A 10,865-nucleotide genomic window follows, 5' to 3' on the forward strand; every position below is an offset into this window, starting at 1 on the left:
ATCTACCTGTGTGTGTGTGTGTGTGTGTGTGTGTGTGTGTGTGTGTGTGTGTGTGTGTGTGTGTGTGTGTGTGTGTGTGTGTGTGTGGGTGTGTGTGTGTGTAGGTTGATCCACCTGTCATTATTGATTTAAAAAAAAAAAAAAAAGAGATCGATATCAATCAGTGGCAGGAAGACCTGAAGATTTGTCAAGATTATTATAAACTAAGATAAAGCATCACACTCAAGGATACAGTGTCTGGCTCAGTATCAGTTCAGTCTGGTTCTGTGTGTCTGTGTGTCCCTCCCATGGAAGTCCTCTGTTCAAGCAGCTGCTTGTTTTTCCACCAGTGGCAGCGGCTGCATGAGAGAGGCAGCAACTGGGAAACAGATGCAGGTCTGGGAGTGATTGGGAAAGAAATGATTGTATCTGTCTGCTTGTCATCTATCCGTTTAGCCCCTGGCACACTTTCTACCAGCACATGAGTGTTCACACGGAATCAGCAGGCATGCCTATGCATGGACGCAATCATCCAAACAAAACAGTCACAAACAAAACATTTTCTCTTGCTTCTCTGTCACCTCGCTCCGTTTTTCTCTCCCTTTGTTCTTCACTTCTCCTTCTTTAACCCCCTTTGTTCTTCTATTTTTCTGTGTGTGTCTGAGACGGGCACAGACACTGTGATAGCACATGAAATAGTAATTGACTGGTGAAATATTTAGGAAAAAGTCATGTGAATAGATGAGAAGTGTGGCAGAGGAGTGGAGTGAGAGTGTGTGTGTGTGTGTGTGTGTGTGTGTGTGTGTGTGTGTGTGTGTGTGTGTGTGTGTGTGTGTGTGTGTGTGAGCGCGTGCGCGCGTGTGTGTGTGCGTGTGTGTGTGTGTGTGTGTGTGCGTGTGTGTTTGTTTGTGTGTTTCAAGTTAACGTAAGCAGACAGTCAGTCAGTTACGATGGACGGTTGACAGTAGGCGTGGCCAATGCTTGGTGCTGGTGCAGTCATCATAACAGTCATATACATACACAACATAGCCGGCTTTCGTGCTAATGCTAGCTATCGATGCAACGCTACACAGAAGATAATGGGAAACTAAAATACACAATCAGATGAACCAGGTTCACCACCTGCCTCCTCTTACACATTAACATGATTTCATTGGCTCGCACGTGCACTTGAGTGTTGGTTTAAACCAGTCTATGGTTTAAACATGATTTCATTGGCTGGTGCCTCCGCATGAAAAGTTGAGCTCTTTGCCACCTTCTGCCTTGCACAGCGCGAGCCACACAAAGCATCAGAATCACAATCCGTCTGTCAGTTGGATGATCAGATGGTCAGTCCACTGCTTAACCAGTCAGTCAATCAGAGAGCTATCCAGTTAATGCTGCAGCTCACCAGTCAGCCACTAAGCCAGCGCTGGATTACAAATCAGGGAAAGATTGGCAGCCAAAAGAGTCTCTGGACTCCATCCAAGCCTCGCTCTGATCATTTCTTTTAATGACAAAGAAAAGAACATAACACAGGATTTGGGGATAGATTTTTTTTTTAAACCAGAAAGCAGACAAATTTGGGTGGCTGCGGATGTCTGAGTAGAAGTTGTTGGCTGCTCTGACTTCTTTTGGGTCGTCTCGCTGCAGCTGTATTGTTGTTATTTGACTTTTTGCCATTTTATGGGGTTGCCTTAGAAATGCGGGATGAAATGAAATGTAAACAAGACGAGGACAAAGAAAAGAAGGGGAGAATGTCATCTGCAGGAGGTGACAGCAATGTGCTGTGCTGTTTACCGTACATGGCTTTCATTACAGCCACAAATGTTGGGGGGGGGGTGGACAAACTGCCCAAGAGAGCCAGAAAACAAGACAGGTCCACTTTGTGCGAGAGCAAATAGCACACAGTTGCAAGTACAAAAAAAGTCCAGCAATCACATGCACACGAAATAAACTTGCAAATTCCATCCCGTGCACTTTCAATACATAAACACATCAGAATCCAACATAAAGACACACACAAACAATCTCACTGTGGGCTCTGCACTCATTAACCGAGCATATGTGATTTCTGTGGCCACATATTTGGCATTAGTTTGTTTACTTGGCCGTAAAAATAAAGTGTTACCCTACTCATGGCCAAAGGAGAAGGAAGCCTTCAGCACGCACACACACACACACACACACACACACACACACACACACACACACACACACGGATGATTAAATATTTTGATTGCAATGATTTTCAAACCGTTTCTTAAACTGTACCACACACACAGGCAGCTCTTGATTCTTTGGCGTTTCCCTCTCTCCTCCTGATACTATCTCAACAGCTGTTTAAGTGTCATAGCACACATTTCCAAAGCAGAGTAACTGAATGATTTTAATGGACGATGTAATAATGATGATCAGAGGAGTTCTTTATTCAGTATTTCTGCATCTCTGGATCAAAATTAAACACCTTTAGCAACTAAACTCTGCCCCTCATTTTCTTTGGCTCTCACTCTCTCTCTCTCTTTATAGTGGGAATGTTGAATAAACGGTCTGATCTTCATCCTTCAGACTTCAGCCGCCACAACTCTTACAGCTGGGGGAATATTTGTACTATACGTACACACAGCCACACACACACACACACACACACACACACACACACACACACACACACACACACACACACACACACACACACGGCTCTGTGAGTGTACACACAGCCAAAGATTTCTTTTCTGCTGTTTAAAATGAGTGTAGAGAGGAACACAAACCTGTGTGTGTGTTTGTGTCACTGGGGTGGGGCAGCCAATCAAGGGCTAGTACATTCACAGCAACAGTCGAGGTCGGACTGGGACATTTTTATTGTTATTGTTGTTAGCGCGCACACACACACAAATACACACAAGCAAACCACCATCGCTCTCTTTTCCCCTTTTTCTTCCAGATGCAATCACACACTTCAACAGCTACACACTCGCACAAGTACTTTTACAGGAACACAAGGACAGATACACACACATACTTGGTGCACACACACAGCAACACATGTACTTACACACAGAGGCACTTAACACTTAAGAGCTAATGTACTCTAAAAAGTAATTTTGCAAAAACATCTCAAATAGAAGAACACGTACATGCATGTGCACACACATTTACACACGTCTGACTCAGTAAACAAGGCAACACGCACTGTTCATACAAGAATGTATAAACCCACACAGCACTGAGGAACAAGTCTGATAACGCTGCCCCAGTCTGGAAGTACATGTTATCTATTTCTACAGCAGACACTGTCCTCATCACGTCCAAAGGGACGGAGAGGGGTTAAGAGCAGAAGCATTCAGGGCAGCTCTCAACTCTGCAGCTTGCATGTAGACGATGATGTCTGACTGATACATTACGGCTACTGAACAGAGTGCAGTCTGTTTACTAGGACTACACAATTAAATCAGAAAAATCATGATCTCGATTCACACCCACACGCGATCACATTTCTAATTAACAACAACTCTGCTGCATTTTTATTTTAATCAGCTGCTCCCACCACCCACGAAATGCTGCATTATCTTTGCTTTCTCCCTCAACCAATGGCATCCCGGTATTGCGCCACGTAGTGCGGAAAAACAGGAAGCTGGTGAAATAGAGTGACTGAGAGAAAAGTGGAGAAAACTTTGTGTTCAGAACATATAAACAATAATTCTCCAGAAGAAACCCGCTCTGATAATAGGAGAGAATCGACAATCTCAAGTCTAAACAAGAAAATCTCTTTTTTTCCGTAATCGTGCCGCTCTACTGTGACTATTCTTCAGCACAAACAATTCATAATTCTGTTGAATGTCCAACCTTGTAATTGTCCTCTAGTTTCAGATCATGCCACAGTGACATAAAAAAACTAACTTTTTTCAAAGATTTGCTCCTGATTCAAAATCAATTACTTTTTGATCAAAGGTCTGCTATGACTTTGTGTGTGAAGCAGCAAAAGGAGACTTCAGTCACAAATGATCTGACATCAGATATGTGAAGGTTAGTGGCTGTTTAACATTTTTTTTGTTTTTGGAAAATGGTAATCAATAATTCAAAGTATATATTACGTTTGCAGTGCAATGGCTAAAGCATACATTTTTAAAACTGCATGAAATTTAACCCAGTAATACAGCCAAAATAAAAATGACAAATACATGCTAAGACTATTTCTCTGAAATATGCGTAATTAAAGTACTTGAATGGGTACAGTGAAAGGGGGCGAGAAGAAGTGTATAATTCTGCTGTGCACATAGATTGAAAAAAGTGGATGAAATGCATATTTTATGAGAAACCCTGATTTGAATTTACAAACACATACTTGCACATGCACACGTGTATGTACATAGACATGCACCCACAGACACTCACATAAACTCTGGAACCACAAACACACACATGCGTGTGTGCACACACACAACTGTTCTTTGCACCCTCACACCTCTCCACGGATCACATTTCATAGCAACACCAGAAATAAAGTTCCACTGGCAGCAGAGGGCTGCAGAAGAAGGAGGAGGAGAGAGAGAGAGAAAAAAAGACAGAGGGAGAAAAACAGAAGGGAGAAATAGGGAGTGAGAGACAGAGGCTATCGATTGGCTGGAGTTGGCTCAATCTGGGATTGAACTTTATCACAAACACAGAGATCGCAGCAGGAAGCTTTCTGATACGCCTCTAAAGGAGAGAACAGAAGAATGTTCACACCATTCTTCCTTTGCATCTCTCATTCATTTTCATTTCTACTTCCACCCCCAGCTGAGCCTTTTTAAAGAAGTCTCTCTCTCCGTCTTTTTTCTCCCTCGCGCCGCTTACATCTTTCACTTTCGCCCTTTGTTTTTCACTTCTCTCTTGTTTCGATCGGCGTCTCTCTTCCAGCGGCTGGCTTATTAGCATTCTCTCTGTACATATAATTGATTCCTCATGCCTTCCTCTTGTGAAAATGTCATTCATAATTCTGTGTGATAGCTAGCTGGCTGGCTTGCTGGCTAGTTGGCTGGCTGACTGGTTGGCTGGCTGGCTGGCTGGCTGGCTGGCTGGCTGACTGTGAGGCAAAGTGGTCACAGACCCGGTTTGTAGCAGATACAAAGAGACTGACAGCAAAATGTGATGATATCAACCGGACTGGGGCCTGAGTCAGACCGAGCCTAAGCTGCAATTCATCCCGTTCTTTAAACCCTCACTTCATCCTGGCAGGTAAATTAACGGCAGAGTCTCACTGCTGATGACGGGTGAAACTGAACAGGGCAAAGTGACTTAAAGCAGATGCACTCATGACCTTTCTTAGTGGTAATGGAAATGAATTAACTATGGAGTGGAACTTAACTATCAGTCAGTGTGTGTGTGTGTGTGTGTGTGTGTGTGTGTGTGTGTGTGTGTGTGTGTGTGTGTGTGTGTGTGTGTGTGTGTGTGTGTGTGTGTGTGGGGTGCAGATATTACTCAGGTTGTGGGGACCTAAATCAGTTTAAACAGTCACAATAAGGGGACTTGTCTTCCTTATGATGGTGAAGACGTTTAAAGATTAGGTTAAAGTGAGATTAAGGTTAGGGTTAGGGTTTGGGTTAGACAAGTAGTAACTGTGTAATGTCCTCTGAAGTCATGGGAACACGACTGTGCGTGTGTGTACATTACAGGGAATCTCTTATCCCAAACACCCCCCACCCCCCCCCCTTCCCTCACATCTCACTCCTCATGTTACAGTACAGTCCCTATATCTAAACAGGAGGGAAAAGACAGGATGAAAAACGACGGAAAGAAAGAGACACGAAGACAGAAGCAGGGACCAAGAAGCCGAGAGACACGTGAGGAAGAGACCAAGTGAGAGTAAAAAGAGGAAAAAACGCAAGAAAAAGAGAAGTAGAGAGGCATGAAGGGACCGGGAGCGGGAAAGAGGACATGAGAGAGAAGCAACAAGGCAAATTAGGGACATAAAAAGTGACAGCAGCAGACATGGAGAGAGACAGAAGAATAAAAGAGTGAGACGGACAGGAGAAGGAGACATAAGGAGGTACTTACCGGATGCCTGCCCTGAGGGTACATGATCCCAGGAGAGGAGAGGCTGCCAGTCCGTTTGATGGCCAGGTTAGTCCCCTGGCCCTCCACTCCTCTGCCCTCCACTGGTTACACAGTCGAACACACACACACACACACACACACACACACACACACACACACACACACACACACACACACACACACACACACACACACAAAGTCTCTCTGTCGGTAAGTCCTCAGCTGGACACAGCAGTCTTCACTCGTCCACAGTCTTCGTATTCGTATTGTCTTCAGATGTGAATCTCTGTTGACTGAGCTCTCAGTCCGTCGGTAGGTTTCTCCAACACTGTCATGATTAAACAGAGCACCAGACTTTACCTCCTCCTCCTCCTCCTCCTCCTCCTCCTGCTGCTGCTGCTGCTGCTTCTTCTTTTCCCAGTGAAACCAAAGTCTCGGTTTTTCCTCCTCCTCCTCCTCCTCGTCTTCCTCTCAGTGTCTCTCCCTCTTTCCTCACCCTGTGATCAGTCAAGGTCCACACGTAGTGACATGACACAGAGAATGTCATCCAGGCAAGTCCTCTCTCTTCTTCCTCCCTCCTCTTCCTCTCTCCTGCTCCGCGTGCCCCCCTTCACCCGGCCGTCCAATGGCAAAACACACAAACATAAACACACGCGTCCGAACAGTCTCTGCCGCCTCCTGCTCTGGTGCACCGAAGCCTCAACGTTGACTACTGCCGCAGAAAACAGAAGAGGAAGGAGGAGAAGAAGAAGAAGAAGATGAAGAAGAAGAAGAAGAAGGAGGAGGAGGGAGGGGTGAAGGGACAGAGAGAGAGCGAGAGAGAGAGAGAGAGAGATAAGGAGAGAGAGAGAGAGAGAGAGCTTTGTTTTTAATCTAAATGTGGAGGGAAAAAACGCAGGAAGAGAGGAAAGCAGGAAAGAACAGCAGGTCAGTGGAGGATCCAGCGGGCTTTTCAGCAGCAAGCCCTAGACTGTAATATATTGTGCCTGTTGGCTTCAACACAAACATGACAGGCTGCTAAAGCTCCTCTTAAGGTGGAACTGAGTAGATAGAGACACCCAGTCACACTCACACACAGAGAGAGAGAGGGGGAGAGAGGGAGAGAGAGAGAGGCAGAGGGAGGATGGAGATGGATCCCTTTTCAATTGTGGTCAGACAGAGAAAGCAATCAGTCATGCACAAAGACTCACGCTCAAACTGATATGAATCGGGATTCACACACTAACACACACACCCTGACACACACGCAAATACATGACAGCTATGTGGACACAGTACGAAAAACACACACACACTGCCGTAGTCGTACTTTTGGGGACATTACATGGACTTGCATTCATTCACTGGAGACTATATTTGGAAAAATCACGTTAGCGCTATACCTCAAATCAGTACAACAGCAGCGAAAGTTGAAAACATGTGTACGCAACTTGCTGACGTCGTCACTTATAAACCAAGTAGCACAATCGTACAATCGGCTCTTCATTGTTTTTTATGCAATCTCTGAAAAAGCACCTATACCGCCATTTTATTCAGTACAAATGTTTGTATGATTGACATGCATAGGTTTGATGGACCTGATCATTTTTTAACTATATTAACGAAAGAGTGTTCGTTAAGGAAAGAGGTGTTGTTGAAACACTTTGCCATTTTGTTTACAGCACCCATGTTTTTTTTCCACATTTCAACTTCAAAGCTCATGAACACATCAAAGTCTAAACAACATGACCAGGGGGCATGTGAATGCACAGTTAAATTAGCCCTACCATTACTACTACTGGTCCAAAAATCTGCCTTTCCCCTATTGGAGACACAGTTAGCCTCAATTAAGTCTGAAATTTGTCCCCAACGGTAGCATATGACAGAGAAACACACACACACACACAGTTGCACATACACACATAACAGTTATTTGGAGTGATAAGTTTATTGCCCAGTTTACACCTCGCATTGAGATGTGTCTTGGATGATTGGGCAGCCATCCAGTCATACTTAATTACAAATAAATCCAGGTGTAAACACACTCAGGTTGCATGAGTGGATGCCACTGATCCGACTGACAAACCTCCGGAGGAAGTGGGCCGAGAGGTATCGCATCCGGATGTTTGTTGAGAAAGAATTTAGAATCAGGTAACACTACATGCTGGACATCCACACCCCACTCCTCTCGAATACACCTCGTAAGAAGAGCAGCACAGAGCTACTCCCCATCACTGCAGATTGAGCAGGTAAATCGAGTTAAAGCCTACAGATCACATAATAACAGGACATCCAAGTGGAGGCACTTAATTTGACATTCAAACCACTCATGATACGTCAGTGGCAATAATTAGACTACTGCCTTAAACTGATTATTATCAAGTACTTAGCATCCACACTGCTTGATTTTCCTCTCCTCAGATAAGACATTTCGTGGATTTGCAGATATACAACTATGTGCAATGTGGAAACGTCTGATCTAGAACACTATCAGGATACAAGTCACACGTCTCAATTCACATTTGCCAGAGAGAAAATCCTATGCACCCAAACAAAAGTATATAAGGTTCTTAATCTGATATTATTATACACGCATATCTAAAATGGTGCAGTGGAAAACCAGGCAGTGTCCTGCCTAAGATCTTTGACAAATGGCTTTAGGATGAATCAGTCTCAACGTAAAACATTAATAATGTCGAAGATATACATTTTCTTTCTTGCTGCTCTATATTGCTAGATGATAAGGTAATATTCATTTACTTTATATTCTGTCCGTGCTGTTTACACCATCTGGACTTCTTAAATTGCATATTTTGTGAAGAAAAAAGAGGCACTCATTGAACTTTTCTCTCAGCAGCAACAGTGGCTTATTTTGAATAAACAAACAAGCTGGGCAGCTACCAAAAATCAAATCCACAGCCAACATGAAAGAGTGCCACCTCCATAAACCTAATCAACAGAAAGGCCAAGAAATGCTCCTTAAAGTACAAGTCTCATGCTGTGAAGTGATATCTGGCAAAACTGCAGCACAGAAACGCCAACCGCAACGTCCACTTACTGCCAGAGATGTCATCAAAATCAATATGTCGAGTATCTGGAGGATTACTACTGTAACACCCCACAAATATCCCTGCTACAGCAAGATAAAAATGTCTGCCTGCCTACTTTTGACTGCTGGCTCTGGTGCACATGTTATTTACAGGACTGCCCAGAATGGACCGGGACCAACTAAGACCTGGTATTTAAAGCCCTTCCATGTACAGTACACTAGTCTGGCCGTGCCGTCTTTTGGCGCTGTCTGTAATGAGTTTAACCGGAGCAGCTCCCACTTTGAACTTGATCAGACGGCCATTAATCCGACACTGTAGAATCCGACACAGTCAGTCTTGGCATCAGCGGACGGTTTCCAGTAAGACAGAAACTGCATTTTATAACGAGCAAGTTAGCCAGAGGGCAGACCCAAAGCCTCAATTAAGGTCACATACCCACACTGTGTTATCCAATGCAGTCTATTAGCGAACACTAGATCCTTTTTTGGGAAACCTAATGCAGTCTTGTGTTGGCGTCCAGCAAAACTACTCTCTCACATGTGTGTAGGGGCAGATGAAGAATGGGATAATATTTTTTCTTGTAAATACTTTTGTTCTTACACAATTTCATATACTCATAACTGTAACTTAAAGCTATCTCAGCCCACCCATGCTTACGCTGCACTCACTGGTAGGCATTGAGTTAACATTTGACATTGAGTGCGACTGATGCTCAGTACCGGCACGATCGCCATAACAACAACACAGTTTCATACTCAGGACACACAGCAAAGCTGGATTTCGAGCTAACGTGCTATGCTAGCAATCAATACAATGCTAAAGAGAAGTAGATGGGAAATAAAATCCACAACCAGATGAACACACAACAGGTTGGCCAGTTGCATTTGCCTCCTCTTTTATGATTTGATTGGCTAGTTTGTATTGCACACGATTTGATTGGCTGGAACCACAATGTTTGAGTTGGAGCTGATAGACGTTGAAGAGCATTTCCTTTTTCTTAAAGAACAGCAATGAAGAAAAGAAAGATGTCGTTCGCTCTACAATCACAGCTCTTACGGTCTGCGTCGCCTCAACGCGTAGTTACATTTGTGGGGGGGGTGTGCGTCAGGGCGTAGGGCTCTGAGTACGGTGCACGTCTACGCGTCGGCTACAGTGTAGCTTCAACACAGAGGCATGAATTGGGCTTAAGACAAAAGCAAGATCTTAGTGGGTGTCAGTGGGTTTTTGGCCCAGGGTGAAAGGTTCCCTTTAAAGACAGCGTCGACATGAGATGTAGTCAATGGAATAAAAGATGAATAAATAAACAACCCACTGGCCAGTAACAGTAGCATTGGAAAGTATTACTTTTATTTCACACTATGAATCCTCCATAACTTGAGCTTTACAGCCTTTCCACTCTTAGAAATCAAGTATGGAGTCAGACAGTAACAGATGCCAAAAATTGTGCAAAAAAACCCAGTTCCACCATCTGGCTAAAAATTTCCACTTGTAAACACTCAGCCATCCAAATCAGTCATATTCAAATCATGAGTCTACCCCAGCACGAACTGGTCGTGAGGCAGAACCAGAGCACTTTCACACCTAATAAAGTGGACCCTGTCCATACCTGCTGATATAAGCACAAATGGACAGGTCTAAAATCTGATTTTGTTGTAGAACCACATGCAGAGCAGCCCCTCATTATCCAGCTCTGACTCTGGCTCTGTCTCTCTGTCTCTCTCTCTCTCTCTCTCTCTCTCTCTCGCTCTCTCTCTAACAAAAACTGAATTATTCTTTGCAGACAGCAATGGTACACATGTTTATTTATATAATATAGAGCAGAGAGGTGAGATGCAGGTGGAG

At 44.0% G+C, this 10,865-nt stretch overlaps 1 protein-coding gene across 3 annotated transcripts in view; it reads right to left on the reverse strand.

The window, feature by feature from the left end:
* tle2b (TLE family member 2, transcriptional corepressor b) overlaps positions 1–6,956 on the reverse strand; it is an 81,736-nt gene extending 74,780 nt beyond the window's left edge. For 2 of the 3 annotated variants that reach the window (XM_034583964.1, XM_034583965.1), the window contains exons 1-2: positions 6,194–6,956; positions 5,995–6,121 (exon numbers count right to left, since the gene is read on the reverse strand). In XM_034583964.1, the coding sequence (XP_034439855.1) occupies positions 5,995–6,018 (24 nt within the window). In that variant the 5' untranslated portion in view covers positions 6,019–6,121; positions 6,194–6,956. The remainder of the gene's footprint in view (positions 1–5,994; positions 6,122–6,193) is intronic. The other variant, XM_034583963.1, reaches the window with a different exon arrangement.
* Positions 6,957–10,865: the final 3,909 nt, after the last annotated feature.

This window comes from Hippoglossus hippoglossus, chromosome 4 (assembly GCF_009819705.1).
Source record: "Hippoglossus hippoglossus isolate fHipHip1 chromosome 4, fHipHip1.pri, whole genome shotgun sequence".
In the NCBI taxonomy this organism is placed as follows: Eukaryota; Metazoa; Chordata; class Actinopteri; order Pleuronectiformes; family Pleuronectidae; genus Hippoglossus; species Hippoglossus hippoglossus.